The 24727-nt window shown below is 39.3% G+C and overlaps 1 protein-coding gene across 13 annotated transcripts in view; it reads left to right on the forward strand.

Annotated features, from left to right (window-relative positions):
- The window catches only part of AKAP13 (A-kinase anchoring protein 13), a 361925-nt gene that overhangs the window by 144789 nt on the left and 192409 nt on the right, over window positions 1-24727 (forward strand). For all 13 annotated transcript variants that reach the window (XM_055098908.2, XM_055098910.2, XM_055098909.2 and 10 more), the window contains exons 4-5: window positions 2926-3222; window positions 13162-13345. In XM_055098908.2, coding sequence (XP_054954883.2) covers window positions 2926-3222; window positions 13162-13345 — 481 coding nt within the window. The remainder of the gene's footprint in view (window positions 1-2925; window positions 3223-13161; window positions 13346-24727) is intronic.

A 24727-nucleotide genomic window follows, 5' to 3' on the forward strand; every position in this document is an offset into this window, starting at 1 on the left:
AGTTTACAGATTAGCTTAATTTTGGATAAATGGGACAATGCTATATATTGATTCTGTTGACGAACCACAGCATTTCTTCTTTAAAGCAGTTCTCCTGACTGACATACGTATCACTCCATCCATCCATCGTTCATCATCCATCCACCATCAGTTTATTTGGAAATTAAGTGAGGCTATGTATGGTGTTTTGGGTGATAATAATAAAGAATTTAGGAGGCCCCTTCTAGATTTTATTTATTTATTTAGAGACAGGGTCTCTGTCTCCCAGGCTAGAGTCCAGTGGCACGATCTTGGCTCATGGCAACCTCTGCCTCCCAGGTTCAAGTGATTCTCCTGCCTCAGCCTCCCTAGTAGCTGGGACTACAGATGCCCAGCTAATTTTTATTTTTAGTACAGACAGAGTCTCGCCATGTTGGCCAGGCTGGTCTCGAACTCCTGGCCTCAAGTGATCTGCCTGCCTCGGCCTCCCAAAGTGCTGGGATTACAGCGTGAGTCATCGCGCCTGGCCTAAGTCCTTCTTAATTGCCATCTCCTTTGTGAAATCTTCCTGCTTTTGCCCACATATGGAATGCACCACTCCTCTCCCCAAATTGCACTGTATTTAGATATTTAGGTATTTTAGATAGGAAAGTTCTTGTAGAACTCCTCTCATTTTGACTTCATTGCAGTTATCTGCAACTTGATTCTCTGTTATGAACCGTAAATCTCTGGGGAGTTGAGACTCCTTACTTTACTCATCTTCACCTTCTGATCATAGTGCCTGGACTTGATGGATGTCTAGCTTTTAGCTCTTGAACAAAACTGAGTCAGATGTTAGAGAATATTTTAAAAGAAACATTTTCTGCTAGAAAAATAGACAAATCTTACTAACTGAATCATTTGGCTTGTTTCTGCTAACATTGATGTCTGTGTAGTTAGGCTGGCTGCCCTTCAAAGAAATATTGCTTTTTTCCCCTAATTCTCTTTCATATATTAAATGCATAAATACCGCATATACATTATTATAAAGTGTGCATGCATGTGCACATGCTCGCACTTGCACACACACACCAGGCAGAGGATGCTTCAGCTTCCTACAGCCTTCTTAGAAAGAATTCGACTTGGAAGGCAGTGGGAGTATCGTGTGGATTCAGTGTTCATGTGAAGACTTATCTTCATGGTTCATGAACCAATTATTCTTGCTTAAAAGTTAAACTAGCCCATCATTCCAAGTGTTAGGCTCCTCTTAGGCAGGGACTTAGCTCTTAGCCTTCTTCCTCTTCAAACACATTGCCCTGTTTATAGGCAATGTGATACAAAACCCTTGCATCCTGATATAATAGACCATGTCCTTTGGCATCAGCCTCAACTCTGAATAATGAATTCTGCACCTTAATATCTGTGTAACATGGGGCAAGTTACTTCTTTAAGTCTCAGTTTCTCATCTATAAATTGAGAACAATACATGCCTCATAAAATTGTTGTGGAGAGATGACTGTCAGATGCCTGGCGTGTGCTAGGTACTTGCTTGGTAAATGTTTCCTACCACCCTAAAATTACACAGCAGTGAGAGATTTCTTTTGCCACAGGATAAGGGCTTAAGGAGGCCCTTGGGAAAAAAGCATGTGGAAAATTAACTTACTTATTATTCTGATTACATGGAAGAAACATTGTCTCTTTCAAAGACAGCAGAAAGCTTAGTTCATTCCAAGTCTGAAACCTCTGTTGGCCTGTGCCCGTGGTATGGAAATTCAGTCGCAGGGACCATGTAGAGGGTTTCCCTCCATGCCCTTAGCTGTAGAAGAGCAGTCTGAATGTGTTAGAGATTCAGGGAAGTGGCACGTGCATGGGTGCCCATGATTAATCAGGCAGAGCACAAAGTGGCATTACCCAAACAAAAACATTAACTCTACTTTCTTTTCTGTCATCAGAAAGATAATGGGAGAAGGATGGTGATAGGAGCATAGTTCTGGCTATTTGAGATCAGTGTGTGAAAACAGGGGAAATACAATGTGCATTGTGATGAGAATATTGGAAATATTTAATTCTGTGAGGCTAAAATTTCAAAAGAAAGCCCGATTGTCCAAGAAGGTCTTACCCATAGACACGTGGTGTTAAATCTTGCTGACCTGTCTGCAGCCGAACTCTTTGGAGTGGCATGCAGTTTTCTGCCTCCAATCATCACTCCTGAGGTGCCTGCCAGTCTGTACACTGGGCACCATGGAGTACTTGGCATGTTTGCGTTTCCTGAACTGGGCTCCCAGCCACAGCATTGCATTATCCTCATGCAAACCAGGTAATTTCATTGAAGTCCTCATTACATTAGTGGTTGAGATGGGAAATAATGTGTATCTGAGAACAAAAATCATTACTTATTTTTTAGGCCTTGGATTGCTCATAGTAGTAAAATAAAATCAAGTAATTATGTACTTTTCCAAGTGCTTCATCATGTGAGCCTTTGTATTGTGATAATAAAGCAAGTGCTAGTGAATCTGTAAAATTCTTGCTATATAACTTGTATGAGTGATATTTTTTCCTGTTATGTTTTCAGATCTAATTTAGTTCAGTAGCTATTGGACTTTCCATCATATGCTAGGCCTTGAAGGTCCTTCAGCTTTCATTCTTAAATCTGTTCAAATTGAATAGCCCTTGTTGACATTCAGAGCCTGTTCGGTTCCAGATACCATGTTATAGGCATGGTGAAAGCTGGGATACAAAGTTTTTTGTTTTTTGTTAAGGGAATTCATATTTGCAAATAATGTTAAAAGCTGAAAATGGAGTTTTAAGAAGTTTGGAAAAATGCTGTCAGAGCTCAAGAGGAAGGAGGGGGTGTTTTTTAGGGGGAGAAATTTGTATGTCGTGAAATAAGAGCTAAGAGGATCCACTAGCGTCCTTTCAGCAGTGAGGCTCTAATACTGTTTTATTTGCTGCCTGTGTTTCCTTTAGGTCATGATTGCTGTGAAACAGTGAAGGTGCAGCTCTGTGCTTCCAAAGAGGGCCTTCCCGTGTTTGTGGTGGCTGAAGAAGACTTTCATTTCGTCCAGGATGAAGCGTATGATGCAGCTCAATTCCTAGCAACCAGTGCTGGAAATCAGCAGGCTTTGAACTTTACCCGTTTTCTTGACCAGTCAGGACCCCCATCTGGGGATGTGAATTCCCTTGATAAGAAGTTGGTGCTGGCATTCAGGCACCTGAAGCTGCCCGCGGAGTGGAATGTGTTGGGGACAGATCAGAGTTTGCATGGTGAGAATTTATATGATCTACAAACACACTTTAAGTTTGTGATATTTCTATTTTTTTTTAATGGGGCTACTTTTCTATGGTCATCATATTCAGGTCTTCCACAGAGGCTGCGTAAATCTTAGAATTACTGTAGGAAAGTGGCCTCAATGGCATCTCTTCTAGGTTCTTCAATTGAGCTGTTAAGCATGTTGTTGCAGCGAAATGACCCTAGGGATTACCCAAGGAGAGTGGCACGTCACCTTCCTGTGGGTCTGGATTTCAGATTTGATCTCTCAAGTGTAGAAAGTGACACGCTCTTCATGAGGAGAGTAGCAGAGTTACTTTTTGGTGTTTAATGATCAAAGACATGGTTTTCATTATTGTATTCTGAAGTTCTCTAAAGATAGCCTGGAAGTGAAGGAGAGGAAAGATTGGGCAGTGAGTGGGAGGAGCATGAGAACAGGGTGTGCTCTGAGAAACCACACACTTCCTTAACCAGGTTAGTGTCACTCTTACTGACTTTATCTGTTGGCCCTCCCTATGAGAGTTCACTGAAGAAAGGACTTTTTTTTTGTTCGTTTTTTGTTTTTTTTGAGAACGGGCTTTCGCTCTTGTAGCCCAGGCTGGAGTGCAGTGGCATGATCTCGGCTCACTGCAGCCTCCACCTCCTGGGTTCAGGTGATTCTGCTGCCTCAGCCTCCCAAATAGCTGGGATTACAGGCATGTGCCACCATGCCTAGCAAATTTTTTTTTTTTTTTTTTTTTTATTAGAGACAGGGTTTCACCATGTTAGTCAGGCTGGTCTCGAACTCCTGACCTCAGGTAATCTACCCACCTTGACCTCCCAAAGTGCTGGGATTATAGGCATGAGCCACTGCGCCTGGCCAGAACTCCACTTTTTCAAAAATATTTACATAGTAAGTCCTCTTACTCAAACAAGGGTTTTCCCACATAATTCTAGTAGCCAATGACATCTACTTGATGTCATAATTGTATAGATATTTTTAAATGAAACATAATGTGTACCTGGAGTTCAATAAGTAACATCCAGTTTCCCTTCTGAGTTCAAGTCCAATTGAACGATTTGGGAGTCCTGAGATAGAAACCAAAATGTTTACTTTATTACTGATGAAATCTAGATTGGAAGCCTGATGTTAGAGCTCCTGCCAGAAGGGTCTGCTTGTACTTTCTATGTCTTCAATGAAAGAGCTGGTCAGTCACACCATTGCCCTGTAGAGTCCACCCAGCCTTGAGTATTGAATTATTTTGGGTAAGCAGACCACAAGTCACTCTCCCCACAGGTGAGCAGTTCCTGAGGAGAAATACCCAGAGGGGCCTGAGCCATAGCATAGTTAGTTTCTACACTCAGATGAATTTTGTCTTCTTCCATGGAAGAATGGTAAAGAGGTCTTTGCCAGCTTTGATTCTCTTAAATCTACACTAAATTTAACAGTTAAACCTGTGGTCAGCCGTCAGAATGGTGTCCCATACTGTCAGGTGCATACTGTCAGATTCTACCTGGATAGTCCTGCCCAGGTAAAACCTGAAAGGAAGTATCAAATCAAGGAAGAATGGATTTATCCTTTTCTTCTTCTTTTTTTAAGTATAGTGTCCAAGAAACTTCTGTCTTGCTAATATTTAGAGATCAGAATATTTGACATTCTGAAAAGGCACTCATGCCTTATATAAACCTGGTGATGGGCCTTAATACCTCTAGCTCCTCCTATTTCTCTATTGATACAGGAATGTTTATTCTGGCTGCCTTTCACAAATCAGTGTCAAGATAGTACTGCGTTAGTTATTTGTGGGGCTTATGGTGTTTTATGGTTTTGTTTTGTCTTGTTTAAAGAGGGGCCCAGGAGTTGGATAGTTTTATGTTACCATGATTAAAAACAACTATTAGAAAAAGCAAACATCTGAAACTTTGGACATATCACTTCCTCTTTCTCTCTCTCTTTTTTTTTTTTTTTTTTTTTGAGATGGAGTCTTGCTCTGTCGCCCAGGCTGGAGTGCAATGGTGCAATCTCGGCTCACTGCAACCTCCATCTCCTGGGTTGAAGCGATTCTCCTGCCTTAGCCTCCCAAGTAGCTGGGAATACAGGCGCATGCCACCACACCCTGCTACTTTTTTGTGTGTTTTAGTAGACACGGGGTTTCACCATGTTGCCCAGGCTGGTCTTGAACTCCTGAGCTCAGGCAATCCACCTGCCTCAGCCTCCCAAAGTGCTAGGATTACAGGCGTGAGCCACTGTGCCCGGCCACTTCCTCTCTTTGGGCCTTAACTTCCTTGTCTTTAATAGGAGGGAATTGTCCAGCTTTAATTTTTTTTTGTACTGTCAGTGTACTGGTAAATTTTCTGTTGCACAAAATTGCTCAAGCAGTGCTAACAAAGGCCAAACCAAATTTGAACACTTGAGGAAGGAAATACATATTAAAACCACAATGACATATCATTACACATTTATCATAATGGCTAAGATGAAGAATACCAAATGCTGGCAAAGATGAAGAACATATCATATGTTGCTTGTAGGAACGCAAAATGTATAACCACTCTAGAAATATTTGGCAGTTTCTTGTAAAGTTAAACATACACTTAGTGTATGACCCAGTAATCCCACTTTTGGGTGTTTATCCTAGAGAAATGAAAATCTGTAGTCACCAAAAAGTATGTGCACAGATGTGCTCATAGTAATGTTATTCATAATCTTCAAAAACTGGAAATAACCCAGATTTCCCTCACTGAGTGAATATAGAAGCAAACTATAATATATCCATACAGTGGAATACTACTCAGCAATAAAAAGAAGCAAACTGTTGACATGTGCAACAACTTGGATGTGTTTTAAATGCATTATGCGGGAAAATGAAGTCAGTTTCCAAAGGTTCCATACTATGTGATTCTATTTATATGATATTCTGGAAGATGCAAAATTATAGAAAAAGAGAACAGATGAGTAGTTGCTAGGGGCTGGGAGTGGGGGAAGTCTGACTGGAAAGAGGTATCATGAGGGAATTCTTTGGGTTGTTGGAGTTGTTTTGTCTTGTTCGTGGTGGTGGCTGTAAGAATCTATGCATGTGTTAAAACTCATAGGAGTGTACATCCCCTAAAGGTGAATTTTATTGTACATATATTTAAAATAATAATCAAAATAACAAAAGAAATTGTGTAAGTTGTACACTTTGCAAGGTGAAATGCATGCAAGTGACTTGATAGAAGTGTCTTTAAGTCAACAACTGGGATGAGGAATCTGATTTTCTGTGCTCAATTCACATTCTGCAGTTTAAATTGTTCTATTAATTGATGATTAGAATCTGGGAACACTGGGTACAGTAAGGGGAGAGAAGCATCAGTTAAGAGTTCATCCTGCCTGCTGTTGAGGGACAAATGTAATGGAATAGTCTGTTCACATCAATACTTTAATATAGGTATTATCAATGAGTTGCACATCAAATACTTTAAAATAGGTATTTAAAGGAGAAAGGTACAAAGTAACCATGATGCCTGAGGTAATACAGGTAAATAAGGCACCTTGTTACATAACAGGACTTCTTGCTGTTGAAAGCTAGGATGTTTAGAGATATTCTAGCCTAATACTTACACAAAGTAGTTTATGTAAGATTTATGGCTAATCCTCCTACTGTTTTAATTGTTTAGTTGCAGTGCTTTTTAGCTTTCTTCAGGTCAGTGACTCCTTTGGAAATTGCTCAGATTTCTCCTCAGAAAAAAATGTTTATAGGTGCCTACGTGCACACATTTACATATGATAAATTTCTTAAGTCTCCCTGAACTTCAGGCATGAGCATAAAGTTAAGAATTCTGGGTTTAACTTTGCTCTTACAAAGTGGGAAAAGCAGGGGCATTGGAGTCAGTTTGTTTGCATCCTGGCTTCATTGCAAGAGTTTGTGCAAAATACTTAATCTCTCTGTTACTTAATTTCCTCATCTGTGAAATGGGGGAAAGTGTATTCTGATAATGTGTGCTAGTTTATAAGCTATTCATTTTGAATGTACCATTTAGAGACACAAAACATTGATGTTTTACTTGTTACAAAAATTAATCTTCACTTTAAATATGAACAGGAGGGAGTTTGTCCTTTTAAATCTTCCAAATGTTCTCTCATCCCTAATTATATAAACAAGCTTCTACACATTGTACTGTTTGCCACAGTTCTGCCTTAAATGCAGGTGATAAGGATTCATCTGGGTGTGGCGTGAATGGTGGGGCAAGGACATTTTTTTCTCTGAGTTTTCCAAGTCTCACTTAGTTTCTCAGCTCGGTGGTTAGTGAAAATGGTAAAGTAGGGGGGTGTTTTCCCTGAGAGACCCTTGTGCAGTAGCAGTCAGCATAACTCCCAGGTAATGTAGGGTGGGCCCACTGCAGACTTGCTCTAGAGGAAGCAGGGAGAAACATCCTGGGGGAATCTTCATTCTTATTTACTCATGATATTGTATAACCAAGTGAAAAAGAGATCTGATCATCTTTGGGGGCAAGAATTCTCCCCTCAAAGAGAAATTTGGGTGGAGAGGTGGAAGACAGGTTTAGGAAAAACTGCAGTAAGAACAGCCTGTGTATTCCCAATTCTATACATCTGATATTGGTTAATAGGTCGCCCACCATAATCATTTGATGATTCAGTTCCCACCTCCTTTCAGAGTGTTTGATAGCTTTTCTTTTTTTTTTTTTTTGAGACGGAGTCTCGCTCTGTCGCCCAGGCTGGAGTGTAGTGGTGTGACCTCAGCTCACCGCAAGCTCCGCCTCCCAGGTTCACGCCATTCTTCTGCCTCAGCCTCCCGAGTAGCCGGGACTACAGGCACCTGCCACCACGCCCGGCTAATTTTTTATATTTTTAGTAGAGACGGGGTTTCACTGTGTTAGCCAGGATGGTCTCGATCTCCTGACCTCGTGATCCTCCCGCCTCGGCCTCCCAAAGTGCTGGGATTACAGGCTTGAGCCACTGCGCCCAGCCTTGATAGCTTTTCATAAATATTTTTTCGTAGCTACATTAGTGTTTGTGTATTTTTTTTTTTTTTTTTGAGGGAGTCTCGCTCTGTCCCCCAGGCTGGAGTGCAGTGGTGCGATCTCAGCTCACTGCAATCTCCGCCTCCCAGGTTCTCGCCATTCTCCTGCCTCAGCCTCCTGAGTAGCTGGGACTACAGGTGCCCACCACCACGCCAGGCTAATTTTTTGTATTTTTTGGTAGAGACGGGGTTTCACCGTTTTAGCCAGGATGGTCTCGATCTCCTGATCTCATGATCCTCCCACCTCGGCCTCCCAAAGTGCTGGGGTTACAGGCATGAGCCACTGTGCCTGGCCTGTGTTTGTGTATTTTTTCAGCTGTCATCACTGCTGAAAAGAAAATAACAACATATTTTAAAACTGCTAGTGGTTTTTTTTTCCCCTTGGCAGAAGATTAATATTTATTGATCCCAAGACTAGTAGTGGTAGGACTTGAGCTCCAAAAGGTTTTATTGCCTCTGAAACCTTGTTTTTGTTACAAGGTTACAGGTCTCATTTTTCCACAACTGCATTTTCTCACAGTGGCCTGTTCTCCTTCCTTTCACATGCAGCTGAGAATTCCTGCATCATGTGGGACTTTAGGTTTTTTAAGAGAGTCCAGAATAGTACAAAGAATGGTGATTTTGGAATCATAGGTATAGATTCAAAGAGTACTGTAAGCTGGGCTTGCTAGGTGGATTGATGGGGTAGGAAAGCAGTCCTTGATTATTGTACTGATCTCAGAACTTAGAACATTTTACTTAGAGAATCTGACCATTTATAAAAGATACAACCCTCTAGCAGGCTCATCATGCTTGAATGCCTACTAGGCACATCAACTTCTTTGCAGATCTGAGGGAAGGTGTGTGACAGGTGTGTCCAGCATATAAGTAAATAGAAAGCAGGATGTGAGACATTTTCTGCCTTCCTTCTCTGTGGGTAGAGGCTAAGCCTACAGAGATCTTTCCAATTAAGTATGGTTAAACAGGATAACCAGCCAACATGGGGTCTATGGAATAACATTACAGCATAAAGAAAAGGGAAAAGTATCATAAGTATTCAGATGGAAGATTTTCTGAGTATGCTTTCTGTAAGAAACAAAAAAATGTAGATGATATTTCCCATTTGTCCTTTAAAGAGCTCAATAAAATCAGGTTTATTATGAAATTAGAGAAGGAGACAGCAAGGAGAAAAGTAGGTTTTATGAGTCAGTGTTCAAGTAGAGAAGCAGAACCACTAAGAGAAATAATATGTTAAGACTTATTACAAGGAATGGCGCCTTTGATTGTGAGGGCTAATAAGTCCAAAATTTGTAGGGCAGGAGGGGGAGGGAAGATCATGGGCAAAAGTCAGTCCACCAACATGGGCCAAAATATCACGTGAGGAAGGGAAGATTGTGGGCAGGATGGAGCTCCACAGGCGCAGGCTAGCGCTGTCCTGCACAGGTGCAATGGAATCCCTTCTCTCCAGGGGAAATCTAAGACCTGCTTTCAGAGCCTTCCAGTTGATGCAGTGGGATTATCCTGCCCACATAATCCAGGATAACCTCCCTTATTAGATCAACTGGTTAGGGGCTTTAATTACATCTGCAGCAAAGCTATTATTATGACGACAAGGATGGAAGGGGAGTGAGTTGGCAAAAATGATGCAGCCATCCACAATCCTAAAGCACAGTTAATTCACACTGGGGACAAAGGACTCAGTTGACACTGTAGGAAAGGCCATTAGTGATCTAAAAAAATGAAGTTGAGTAACTCAGATTACAGAGGAGTACTGATGCAGAGAAAAGGGAACAGAGATTGATCCTAAATTATTGAGCTCTGCAGTTTAAACACAAAAGGAAGAAAGCAGTGATGGAAGCTTTCATGCTCTTAAAACAACACAGACTAAAGGAAACTAAATTCATATATTCGTTTATCCCTTTGCACCTTGGCCTCTTCTACAAACCTAATTCACATGACCCCTGAATCAAATAAAAATGTGTGAGAAATTAATGGGAGAATACCTAAAACTGGGGGTATATGCATGCGGTGGACTACTCAGCGGTAAAAGAGAATGTACTACTGCTACATGCAGCAATGTAGATGAATCTCAAACATGCTCATCGAAGAAGCCTTACACAAGAGTGTATATTCTATAATTTCATCTATATGGAGTTGTAGAACAGGCAAAACGAATGTAGGTGAAAAATTCAGAACAATGGTTAACTCTGAATGAGGAGGAGAGGATTAACTGGAAAGTGGCACAAAAGAACTTTTTTGGATATTGGTGATTTTCTATATGTTGGTACAGATTTGGGTTCACGTGTATATGCATCTGTCAAAATTTATCAAATGGGTATACTATACCATATGTATTTCATTGTATATAAATCACCTAAAATTGTAACTACATATTGAATGCTAGTTAATTATATGCATGCTGAAGTATTTTGGGGTGAAGTGGACCAATATCTTCAAGTTATTTTGAAATGCATAAAAATAAGGTGGATCGATGGGGAAATAGAAGGAAGAATCGTTGGATATATATATGTGATAAGGCAAATATAGAAAAACATTAATTGTAGGATCTAGGTTGTTGAGTGAGTGACTTTTGCTGTGTGATTCTTTGAACTATGTGTACGTTGGAAAAGTTAATAAAATGTTGGAAGAAAACGTAAGGTGCTTTTTAAACCACATTAGTTTAGCTTGCTTGTATGATTGCTTGTTTTTGTATTTGTGGTTTTATTTCCTAGCAAAAAGAAACAGGGTGGAGTAATGGAAAAGGTTTTTTTGTTTGTTTGTTTGTTTAATGCAAGACAGAAGAACTTTTGATTTTAAATCCTGATCTGACTGTGGGCAAGCTATTAATTCTATGAATCTGCCTTCATTTGCACAATGAAGATAACCAGACCTCATAGGGTTACTGAGAAGATAAAATGGAAAAAGTTGACATAAACTGCCTAGCCCAGTGCATGGTGCATAGCAGGTCCTCACTACATTGTTTTCTCCTAATCTGTTATCCTCAGAAAGGGTCTACACAAAAGCAGATGTGGTACCAGTTGCTAAGACTTTAAGAAATTGAGAGAGGATGTAGTGCAGAAGTCAGGGCATCAGCTTCTGAGCAGGCGCGTGGCTGTAGTATTGGGATTTCTACTGAAATGCTGAGCTGACTCATAACAAATAACAAATCAGAAGAGTGGTTGTGGGAGGGTGGTAAAGAGACAGCTGCTTCAAGGTTGGAAATAACTAGCCTCTAAAGAATCAGGTATTTCCTAGTTAGTGCCTCATTAGCTCTTTGTTTTTGATAAGGATGTCAGAACAACTGTAAGGCAAAAGTTAGATGGTGCTATTTGATCTTTTGTGAGGATTCTATTTGTCCTTTTGTCTGGCCTTGCCACCTGCGCAGAGGTGTTGATTATTAAAATTTGTACCTGCACATGTAGTTGTTGCTTCTGGGGCATAATCTTTCCAGCCATGTGCCTCTGGTTAAACACCCTTTAAATCCTGAATTGGTCTATGCGTATACAGTTCTGTAGGGAAAATATACAATATGAAAAATTGTGCTTCCAAGGAAATTTACCTTGGAAATAGGGATACCAGACTAATACACAGATGACATTTGGAAACAGTGTAATTCAGTGTAAAATCACAGCTTCAAAAATCTGTTCATTCCTTTGTGATATTCACGTATAGAAGCATTTGAGGACTTCACAGTAAGGAGAAAACCACTGGGGTCCAAAAAGTCCGAGTGCTCAGTGAAGAAGTTTGGACCCGTGGGAAGCCATGAAGAAAGAGATGATAGCTAAGCTGAGGTAGGCACAACTTCAGGGTGCCATTCCCAGCTCCCTGGAGTTAATTGTAGTACAGCCTTGTGGGGCTATATGTGGCATCCCTGCAAAGACCTCAGCTCCTGTCATCCCAGGTTGAGCACTGAGGACTGCTGAAGGAAGAGAGTATTGCTAGTGAACCGTGAATGTAATTTGATGTCCAAGAGGACAGTGAAGAGAGCCAGGAAACAGAGAGGAACTGGGATTTAATGAATGTCTACTACAGCCAGTCATAATACTAGCATTTCATCTACCTCTTCTCATTTGTTACACCTCTGTGAGTGAGGTGTTGGTATCTCACTTTAGGGGTGAAGAAAGTGAAGTTCAGAGATGTTACATGAATCACGCTTGGTCACACAGATGGTAAATGCCAGATTCGAACCCTGATTTGTCTAACTACAAGCCCTTCCTCATTCCGTCACTTTCAGAGTGACTCACTTTACTAAGAGGGAGCCTTTATTTCAAGTTAAATAAACGTTTTCCTTTCTGCAGTTATTAGTGGATTGTCTTAGAGTTAGTCTTCCTTATTGTGCCAGAAGATGCATTTCTTCCTCTCATTAAACAAATAAATAAAGCTGGCAGTGCCAGAAATTTGATTTGCCCTTACTGTGTAGGAATAAAAAGACCCATGTGTACTGAACAAGCAGAACCTGTTCTTAGTGTTTAACTAGCCAACTCCTGTCTGGGTGTTCTTTTAAAAAGTAATTATACCATTTATGATACACCCATTTAAGTCCCAACAGCCATTCCCTCTTGGACCTCATGTTGTGGGGCTGCATTTGCTTCTGTTATTATTATTTGAGTAAAAGAACGTGTGTATGGGTCACCTTTATATGCCTGCCTGTGAAATTGGTTGAACAAACACTGTGTATTAAGTCAGAATATAGAAATGTCCTGATTCTCTTTTGCAGGACTGTGTTCTATTGAAGATTTTGCTTCCTATACTTTCTATGCTTTTGTAGCTTTGTTTTGCCTTTACTTGAGGGCTGATTCTACCTGGCCACAATAAAGCTGTTCACACTGTATGTTGTAGCTTAACTTTACAATCGTAGGCACTTGGAGGCAGTGGTGTTTACATAACTTGTCTTTATGTTTGTTTGTTTTTTGTTTTTATATTTTCCTCACTTACGTTCATTTTCTCCCCCATTTACAGATGCTGGCCCGCGAGAGACATTGATGCATTTTGCTGTGCGGCTGGGGCTGCTGAGGTTGACGTGGTTTCTGTTGCAGAAGCCAGGTGGCCGCGGAGCTCTCAGTATCCACAACCAGGAAGGGGCGACGCCTGTGAGCTTGGCCTTGGAGCGAGGCTATCACAAGCTGCACCAGCTTCTAACCGAGTAAGTGCTCCTTCTGCCTTATTTCTCTCCTCTCATCCCCAGCCCCACCCCCGATTCATAGGAGTACCACCCACTTGGCATCTCAATGTGTGTTTGCCACAAATTAAAACCTCAGCTCTGTACCTTGCCTTCTGCTGGAGGTTTGTAAGCTTGCTCCTGCTAACCACTTCATTGTCTGAGAGAGAAACGTAAGTCGTGTTAACCATTTTCTCTCTCGTCTGCCTGCCTGCCTTCTTCAATTCTTATCTCTTATATTTTACTATTTTACTCAAAAGTCAGAATGAGCCTTGTCTGTGGAGGTAGCGTAACATTACCAATGTATACAGTTTATCCTGGTTTAGTACAAGAGGAAACAGATTTCCTATATCATATATTTTTTTCTGGTATGTCTTTAAGACTTGAAAGAGTTAATTAGAAACCAGTACTTCCATATTATAATTGCATACAGAAAATATGGTAAACAATTAAGTTTTGGATTGAATGTAATTTCTGTGAATAAAATTTGAGAGCAGTGGTTTCTTCATATGAACAGCAATAAAAAGCAACTGAATTGTCCTGGAAATGTGCAGTAGGAAATCCTGTCTGTCTTTGGGCTCAATTATTATATGTCCTGACTCTTTAAAGAGTTCTCTAGAGGAAGGTTGTTAGTCAAAACACTTGAAGAGCGCTCTTTTATTCTTGTATAAATAAAGAAATAAATGCACTAGAGCAGCCAAAAGTTTTTATTGGAATGTTTATATAAAGAAGTTTCAAGAATAGTTTCTGTTGTTTAATATATTTTTATTAGTTTTGTGGTTATCATCATTATCTTTTCCACCACATTATCTGAACAAGTATAAACCCCATTGGATCTATGTTCTTTAGCAATTGAGGGACCTGTGCAAATTGAGTCAGTATTAGCAAATTCTCAGATACTTTGCTCATGCCAGATTTAATTTAGTTGTGCTTTATGTTTTACCATTTTTAACTGTGTATATAGTCTGGAAGGACCAAAAAGAGACCTCAGAATGTAATGCTACTTATGGTTTTGTAAACAGCTTTTTCTTGATTCACTTGCCAAGCTTATACCTTTCCCCATCACGCTAGACAGACAGTTCTTTGCAGAAAGCTTTCTGATGGGTGCTACAGATACAGTGGTGGTAGGAGGGGCACTTATCTCAAATGAGCTTTGGATACCTGAGCTCTCCTAAGACAGTATTCCAGGGAGTGATACATTCTACTCCTTCACACTTCCCATCTGGCCAATGATTGGATTCATTCTACGGTTAGCCTCATGGCCTCAGGAAGAGAGGCCTTGTTTCAGAAGTTGAAACAGTTAACTCTGCATAACTATTGTGAAGTTCAAATGCATTTCCTCTAAATTTAATTTTTGCTGGGAAGCAGAGTTGGTTAAGGACTGCCATCCAAGTAGGGAAATAAAGTGATTACAACAGCTTCATTATATCCTTGGAGGGGATGTCACAAGACTGTTATTGCAGCACAGCTTTAAGGAAACTAGAGTGTGTTTGTTCTTTGACTTTTTTTTGCTTACTTTAAAAGTACTACTTCTGTTACATGTGGGAAAGCCACTTACCTCCTTTTGAAGGGAGATTGGTAAGGGAAAACCAACCTGAGAAATCACCAATAGAGGACCCTGATAGGAGAGGATGAGCACCTTGCTGCAGATCTAGCTCTTAACTTGAATTCTGGGATGTTACTGTTGTGAAGCTTAGAAAAAGTTCTGAGTCATAATTAGCGATTAAAAAATGGAAAGGGGGCGATTGTCCCAAATCACTCAGTGTGAGAGTGATTCTAGTAGAATTTGGTAGAATTTCAGTTGTTAAAGAATCAAGAATGATCATTTTGTTATTGGTTTTCTTTTCTCCTTTCCTTCCCCTTTCTTTTCCTAGATACATAACATAAAAATGGTTAAAGTAGTAAATTTTAGGGACAGCATTCAGTAGCATTCAGTATACTCACAACACTCACAGAGTTACGTAACCATCACCACTATTATTTCCAGAACTTTGTCATCACCCAAACTGAACTTCCTTTTCTCCAGCCCCTGATAACCTCTGTTCTCCTTTCTGTCTCTAAGAATTTGCCCATTCTAGGTACCTCATATAAGTGAAATCATGCAACATTTGTCTTTCTGTGTCTGTCTTTTACATAGCTAATGTCCTCAAGGTTCACCCATGTTGTAATGTGTCAGAAAAACAATATATATTTTAAAATTGCTAAAAGAATGTATTTCTCACCACAAAAAAATAAGTAGCTGAGATGATGGATATGTTACTTAGGTTGATTTTATCTTTCTACGGTATATACATAGATTAAAACATCACATTTTACCCCATAAATAAATTTATATAATTGTTATTTGTCTATTACCAAACACACACACACACACACACAGCCAAAAGTGTAAACAACCTAGATGTCCATCACAGATAAATGGACAATGTGGTATATTCATATAACGGAATACTACAGCCTTAAAAAAAAAAGATCATCTTTAACAGATGAAACTGAGATCTAGAGAGACAAAGTGGTTGGATGAGGATAACAAGGTGGTAGGACCAGAAATAGAAGCCAAAAGGCTGTCCAGAGCTCTTTCCTTCCACTCCTGGGATTCTTAAAAAGTGGCCCAAGAATAGACTTCCTGGGGTCTGTATCTCTTGAAATTATAAAGGTTTATGCACATGTTTTTCTGAATAAAGTGTTTGTTGGTGAGATTCACGAAGGGGTTTGTAGAAAGTTAAGAATCGCCACAATGTATGATGCTATCTTTCTAATAGTTTGGGTATCTTCTTCCCCACCCTGCTTTTTAAAAATGAAATTGTCCACATATAAGCCGGCCTCTTTTATTGCCTCTTTTCAGTTAGTATGAAATTGAAGTATGGCTATGTATATTTTACATTTATTGAATAACTAGTTGCATTCTACACTTTACTGAAAAGTCAAGCTTATTTAACCCCATTTATAGCCCTTCCAAAGTACATTTGTTGTTTTAATTCCTTGGTGCTTTACCTTGTTTTTTGCTTTTTAATTTTTAAGTGGGGTGTGGGGAGCCTTGTGCTGGTTAGGGCCCAAGTTCTTTTTGTGTTTCTTTGTTCAAGGCTTATTTTGATTGCCAGTCTATTTTGATAAACCAAGTCTTACTTCTGCGAAAATTATGATTAGCCATTCTTGGACATATAAGGATTCTCTAAGACCTATCCCTTTAGAAAACACTTGAACTTTATTTTAAATCCTACCAGATAGTAATAACTACTCAGGACATTTTTTTACAGTTTCCCTTTTTTGTAACCCATGATTGTTAACTTTCACTTTGTTCAGTGTTAGGGAAGGCAGAGCTTTTGTTGACTTGCTGTTTCGCTTTAGCTTATATTTAGATCTCACATTATGAATATGAATGCATTTGTGATCTGAAAATTCATCTTAAATACATTGTATTTAAGTTTCACTCTAAGTAAATGAAAGAATTCATGTAGGGAGCATAACTCAGTGATTGACATATATGTTATCTCTTATTTCCCTTTCTTTAATTTTCTGTCTTGCCTGAGAAATCTTAGCCACAGAAGAGTACCCAAAACATGTAGGCCTACTTTTCCTTTAGTTGGACAATCATCTCCTCTGATTTGAAGACCCCACCCATGGTCACCTAACTAGTTAGTGATGGAGAGAATAGGTAAAGACCCCAGTTTGCAGGTTCTTGGTGTCATGAATGCTAGGAAGTGACAATATCAGATGAGCGTGGCATTGTAGTTATCTAAGAAGAAAATATTAGAGCCAAATGTTATTGGATCTGGCTGATCTCTAACTCACACATCACAAAGTAGAAATCTTGGGACTTGGATCACCCATGTTGGGGGTATGAGGGAGCTTGAGAGTAAGAGGAGGCTCCAGGTAGTGACTAGGTGTGCAAACTTGGAAGTCAAACCTAGGTTTGCATTTTGGCTCTGCCATTTGCAAACTTTCCTTGCTAAGCCTTGATTTCTTCATCTCATAAATAAAGGATATTGCTATCTACTTCCTGGATGATAACCCAGCCTCTAGTGTATGCAATATGAAAAATTAGGGCTTATTTGTCATACAGATTCTGGTTATTTTTGTGGAGCAAATAAAGGTGCATAAATATTTCTTCTTGGAGAAAGATGGTAGTATAGTATGGTAGAACTGCTTACGGATTAAAAGCTTAATTAAAATCTAAGCTTGCCTACTTAGTAGTTAGTGTGACTTGGAAAATGTCACCTATCCACTGAGTCTCATGTTTCCCCTCTCTTAATGATAATACCTGTTCTGCCTACATCACAAGGGTATTTTAACTAAAAAAAGATTCGTGCAAATACTTTGTTAAACTCTAAGATACTCTATTTGAACATTTCTTATATATTAATAATAATAATGACATCAGTAAAATTAGAGTTAACTGATCAATGAAACTCAAATTCCAGTTGATTGGTCTACCAGATATCTTGTTTTGTAATATTTCTTGTAGTTCTCTGTGAATTAAAATTAGTAGAGAGATTGGAGAATTGTAGTTAGACTGGCTGGTTTTGAATCCAGGGTCTACTTCTGTGAAACTGTATTATTTATCTTGGGTGATTCACTTAACCTCTCCAAACCTCAGTGCCTTTTTTTTTGGTCTCACAAGAAGAAGAAGAGGACTGTCTTCAGTGGGTTGCTTTGAGAAATAAACAATTCATGTAGAGAGCATAACTCAGTGATTGACATAAATGTTACCCCCATTTCCCTTTCTTTAATTTTCTTTTCCTTCTAATGCCTATGTCAGTTTTTCATACTTCAGGGAAATTTTACCAGAATCTTGAAGTATTTTAAGCATCATTCGAATGTCCCTACTTGATGTAGGACTTGTTGTAGGTTGGAAATTATTCCCTAGTGTAATAGATACTACTTTAAATAAAATTAGTTTGGCCCTTTGATACATGTTGTGATGTTGATGCCTGTAGATTAATGGAACAAGGAATTCTAGATGGATAAAAAATCATTTACAATCCTTCCACCCTTATAAGAAGAGTATTTATTTTAAGAATTTCAACTCTGGAGTGGTGGCATACAAGTGCTGAAATATTTCAGTTGCCATAAGAGCCAGTTTAAACATATTTGTCCTCATAAATGTCATCTTATTTTTAGTATCAGCTGAACAAATCTTCATTTATTGAATGCCTATTCTGCACTAGAAACCATGGTTGGTACATTACAGATATTGTTTCATTTCAACCTTATATCAACCTTGTGAAATAGGCATTATCTGTGTTTTGCGGGAGAAATATGGAGGCTCAGATAATTAAAGTAACTAGTCCAAGGCTATATAGAAAATTGTAGAGCTACTGTTACACAGACAGCTGTGGAATGCCGAGGCCCATATTCTTCCCTCTACAAAAATTTGGCAGAGAGAAAGAAGAGACTCAGGACGAGGCTACTAGGGTACAGTATTAAATGACTCTTAAATGTAAAGGATTATATGGTTTCTAGTCTATATGTTTTTTGAGGAAAACAAGGTTCTTACTATAATAACTATACATTTATATTACCCATTATATGACTTTTAAAGTATGGTTGATTACATTTAAGCTACCATTTTACATATGATAAGTATTGTCATCTCTGATTGATTGAGACAGACTATTGCTGTCACCCAGGCTGGAGTGCAGTGGCATGATTCCGGCTCACTGCAGCCTCCACCTCCCAGGTTCAAGTGATTCTCCTGCCTTAGCCTCCCGAGTATCTGGGATTACAGCTGCACGCCACCACGCCCGGCTTATTTTTGAATTTTTAGTAGAGACGGGGTTTCACCATGTTGGTCAGGCTGGTCTCGATTTCGTGACCTCGTGATCCGCCTGCCTCAGCCTCCCAAAGTGCTGGGATTACAGACGTGAGCCACTGCACCTGGCTGTCTCTGTTTTATAATTGAGGAAACTGAGGCCAGAGAGGTAAAGTGACTTGTCCAAGGTCTCGGTTCACAAGGTTGCAAAGTAACAGAAACTAAAGTGCACCGATCTGTCCAGATTGAGGGGACACATGTGAATGTTGAACACAGACCCAGCCTGACAAGCTCTAGGTACTCAGTCATGATTTACTGTAGTGGGCACTATTGGCCCCTCTCAAAGGGTTTGTGCCTGTAAGCTCTCAAGTCCTTCTTACAAGACACTTGCGCTTGAAACCTAGGTGTAGGGTTAGGTGGTGGAGTAACTACTCAAGAATACATATTTCACAATGGAACCAAGTGCTATTGAGCAAGATGTTCTGCCAACATAGTAATTTTGCCCTTGTAGATTCCTCTTCAGGTACTTGACAAGTGGGTCCTCAGTAGCCCATCTGGTGCAAAACAACTTTGGAGACTTTGCTTTTGCATAGTAAAGCAAAAGATGAAACAAATGTACAGACCTACCTTAAAAATAATAACCAGAGAGGCAGGATTTGGGATAACTTGACATCTGGCCAAATTCCCATTCATCAGTCTGTCCATCTCTTTGTATCTGACTTCCTTTGTCATTGTGTGATCTAGGTCTTTGTGTCTTGGTAAAGATAAGTTTGTAGAACTGAGTGGAAACTAGAGAATGGGGGAGGAGACTAACATTTATTGAATATTGAATACCTGCTTTGTATTATGCACAGTACTACCTTGGTGCTTTACTTGCATTTTCATTTAAAACCCCTCAGCAAACCTCAGGGAGGCTAAAGCAGCTTGTCCAAGGCCGTATAGTTAGTCGCTGTTTTCACAACCTGTCCTTAGGTTGTATTTGGATTTATTCATAGAATTTTGTGAGGAGGCATGTTTGGTAGCATTTTCAGGCTTTTAACCTAATTAATTTATGATGGTTAATAACTCTGGTTCTCAGTGCCTTTTTTTCCCCCTAAGTTTTCAGCTGGACGACTTTAAGCATTTTGACATTTTGTATTTTTTAAACCATTTAACTAGTAATCTCAGGATTGCCTATCTGGCAACATGCTAGAAAATTGCAAAATGTACTTTCTGAAGATAATATTGTACTTATAGAGCAATTTATTGTATTCGTTGCTAGGTATTTTGTATAAATTCTCATATCTTTATCCTCTCCCCAGCCCTTTGAAGGTGGGCGTTTTATCTCCATCGCACAAGGAAATGTAATAGCCACAGCTGGTAAGTGATGGAGGAATAATTTGAACCAGGTTGTAACTCCAAGTCCCGTGAACTTTTACAAACTCCCTTGGGCTTTCTAAGAAGATGGGTAGGAATTTAAAGTTGGTTGGAATCACAGAGCCATTCCAAGCATCTTGTGTTTCTATAAACTTCTTTTCTCTCCCTGCAGAATGACACATATGTACTGAGCAAGGTATGTGTTTGTTCTTGGTTGCCGTATAACATTTAGACTACAGAGTGGTCAGAGTTGTGAAATTACACTACTTGATCTGTGGTAACAAATTATCTATGGCAACAGCATGTGATTTGTTTCTGACTTCACTTCAGGCTTAAGTGGAAGAAAATACAGACCTGGAGTATAGGGCTTGATAGTCAGGTGTGAGAAAATGAAGGATCAGTTGATGGCACCTTCTGCTCCTTAAAAGCTACATGTGATTTTTACTTGGTCAATTCTAAAGTTTTCTTAAATGCATACCAATAGAAAGAATGACTTGAACATTTTACCTGCATTTATTATTGGCAGAAATAGAAGTGATTGGGGAAACAAGGAAAGTGATTAGAGAAACAAGAAAAAAACTAGGTGTGTTGAATAAACATTTTCACTAAAACCATTATTTGGCTGGAGCAGAATATCACCAGCATAGAATGAAGTTACGCGATACAAGAATAAATATGAGGTAGTAAAAAATACAACCAATCCTATGCATTTATTAATATCTGCCTGTTCTGGTTTGAAAGTTTAACCTTATAGTAGGAGAACAGTTTCTCAGCATTACCAACTTCTAGATTGTTCTTGATTCATTAAACAGCATATACAACTTGTCCTGGCACATCAGTAAGATCTCTATCTAGTTGAACTACAGACAGTTATAATTCAGGGAAGTTTTTCAGTAACATGTTCTAGAAGGAATTTTGTGTTAGGATTCTGGATTTAATGAATCACAAAAACCTTTAGCTGCTGAAATTGGTTATCATTGTATAATAATCATTTTGACAAGGTTTTGTTTAAATCTTTAATGTCCATAGACATAAATAAGGTGCAGTATTCTTAAGTATTCTTCTTAAAGCCTATTTTGTTTTATTAATGAAAACAAAATGTATTTGAGGTACCTGATATTTTTCCTAACACTTTTAAAAATACATTTATATCAGGATTGAGGATAATTTATCATCGGTTTTTTGGCCTTTATTTTTTTTTGTTTTTGTTTTTTTGTTTTTTTTTTTTGAGACGGAGTCTCGTTCTGTCACCCAGGCTGAAGTGCAGTGGTGCGATCTCAGCTCACTGCAACCTCCGCCTCCCGGGTTCAAGTGATTCTTTTGCCTCAGCCTCCTGAGTGGCTGGAACTACAGGCGTGTGCCACCATGCCCGGCTAATTTTTTTGTATGTTTTTTCACCGTGTTAGCCAGGATGGATTTATCATAGTTTTTATACATGATTTTGGCCATTTTTTCTTACAAAATTTGGAGATGGCAATGTTGACATTCTGCTCTTAATTTTATTCTTATGTGAATGATTTTCAAATTGAACTTACCCTAGAAAGACACATGGCCTAAATGGAATATCTACAATTTAAAAAATTGTTTTATTTAATGTTTAGTGTTCTGAACACTAGTTAATAAAAAGTTAAAGCTAGAGTTTTAATATAATCTAACATCTGTAATTCTTTTTTTTTTTTTTTGGAGACGGAGTTTCGCTCTTTTTGCCCAATTTGGAGTGCAATGGCACGATCTCAGCTCACTGCAACCTCCACCTCCCGGATTCAAACAATTCTCCTGCCTCGGCCTCCTGAGTAGCTGGGATTACGGGCACTCGCCACCATGCCCAGCCAATTTTTTGTAGTTTTAGTAGAAACGGGGTTTCACCATATTAGCCAGGCTGGTCTTGAACTCCTGACCTCAGGTGATCCGCCTGCCTCGGCCTCCCAAAGTGCTGGGATTACAGGCATGAGCCACCGTGCCTGGCCTAACATCTGTAATTCTTATACCATTTAAATTTTGATAAATATTTGTTGGCTTAATAAAGATAAAATGTTCTTCCTAAGGTTATCTAGCCGGTGCACTATCTCTTAATATTCATTTTAACTGTCAAACTATTTATCCATTTGAAAACTCTTTAGTTGTTTTTGCATATGACATTAACAGTTTCTACAGTCACTGATTATTGTACCATTTTATTCTTATAGTACATATTTTATGCTTTAACTGGCCAATAGAATTTCTGCATAAAAAGCACATAAGGAGATTTGTACTTTAAATCAGGGGTCCCCACCGCCTAGGCTGCAGACTGGTACTGGTCCATAGACTGTTAGGACCCAGGTTGCACAGCAAGAGGTGAGTATCAGGCGGATGAGCGAGCATTACCACCTGAGCTCGCCTACTGTCCAGTCAGTGGTGGCATTAGATTCTCATAGGAGCGGAAACCGTATCGTGAACTGCATATGTGAGGGATCTAGGTTGTATGCTTCTTATGAGAATCTAATGCCTGATGATCTGAGGTGGAACAGTTTCATCCCAGAACCATTCCATACCCCGCCCCCTCATCTGTGGAAAAATTGCCTTCCGTGAAACTGGTCCTTGGTACGAAAAATGCTGGGGACCGCTGGTTTAGATTATGTAGAGAATGCTTACATAGTACTCTTTATTTTAATAGTATTTCTTGTATTGGTGGTGCTGCCTCACTGATAATGATGGTAACCCTGTAATCACTTAATCCTTGTTCAGCAGGAATCCATCTCTTTGGCCTTAAAAATGGCAAAGCTGAACTTGGTGTGTCCCTATTGTTTAACATCTCTTGTAGGCCTCAGTTTCTTCATCTACAAAATAGGGAAAAATAATATGTACCTCATAGATCTGTTAGGATTAAACAAGAACATGTTTATAAAGTTCTTAGGAGCTTAGATATCTCTTTATTTGGAGAGCTAGGAAGGACAATTCATTGGAAATATTTCAGGTGCGTATGAATATGATATCTCTTTTAACCACCATTCAGTTTCTGACTTACTGTTTCCTAGTCAGCCTCACCCCACAACTGTAACTATCTCTTAACCTAGTGGGGAAACCAAGCCCCATTTTCCTTACAGAATTTTGGAGGGTAAATTGTGGTAGGTGTTGTAGGGGTAGTTGCTTGACACTTACTCCACAAGCAGGCTTCCCTTACTTTTTTTTCTTTTTTTTTTTAAGTCTAATACTCAGAAGTTGCCTTCTTTTTTGGTTCATTAGAATTATACCAGCCCTCTAGCATACCACACAGTCACAATATATCGATCGTTTCGGGTGGCCAGACAGCTAACATTTTGCATTCACATTCATTTAATCCTCATGACAGATTTAGTATTTTCACTTTACAGATGAGGAAATTGAAGCGCAGAGAAATTTAAGTAGTCCAAGATCACAAAGATGGTAAGGTGAGAGTAAGGAATCAAACCAACTCTGTCTGACTTTCCAGCTTATGCTCTAACAATTACCTTATAAAACTTTTTTTGTTTAAAAGCACAAAATTTAGAGCAAATTACTCATAGACAGTAGTTGCTTCAAGGATGTGCCTTCTTTTTCTTTGCACTCTCCTTATGCTAATTATTAAGGCGAGAGTGGCAGTTCTATGTTCCCTCCCCCCCAAAAAAAGGAAGGAAAAGAGGAAAACTTAAGTTTCAGTGCTAAAATATCTCCTGGCCCTGGGTATGCAGGATTGCATATCTGACCATAACTAGCCTAGCAGCGAGTTCCCTACAGATAGCTAAGATACATCATTTTGAGGTGGATTAGCTATCCCCCACCCCCTACCCCTTTCTGGCATTTAGCTTCTCCAGCTCCATTTGAGTAGAGTTGTGGTTGGGTTTGTAGAACTCATTAAGGTTTGACACTATTATGGTGATGTGGTTTTGAGAAGATATTGCAATAGCCCTCAAAAAAGGAACTATATGCTGCAGTTCCTTGTCAGAAGTAAACTTGGAGCGAAACATGCCTTTAGGAGGGGTAACCAGGCTGCTTTCCTCTACTTTTAAAGCTGTAGTATGAAGCCAAAACTAAAAGAGGATGGGCTTGCGATATTCGGGGTGCTTGGGCAGCCGTGTGTGAGTATCAGCTTCCAGACCAATGCTTTGTTAATCTTCATTGTTTATTCTCTGACATTTTCTCTGGCTTTTTGCTGTAACTCAACCTGAAGCATCATTGAACTTCCCTGAAGGACTTGTGTTGTTAGGATCAGAAAAGTGTTCTTCTCTGCAGTTAAGTTAATTTGACTGGGTTTTATATGTATG

The sequence above is a fragment of the Pan paniscus genome, chromosome 16, assembly GCF_029289425.2.
Source record: "Pan paniscus chromosome 16, NHGRI_mPanPan1-v2.0_pri, whole genome shotgun sequence".
NCBI lineage: Eukaryota > Metazoa > Chordata > Mammalia > Primates > Hominidae > Pan > Pan paniscus.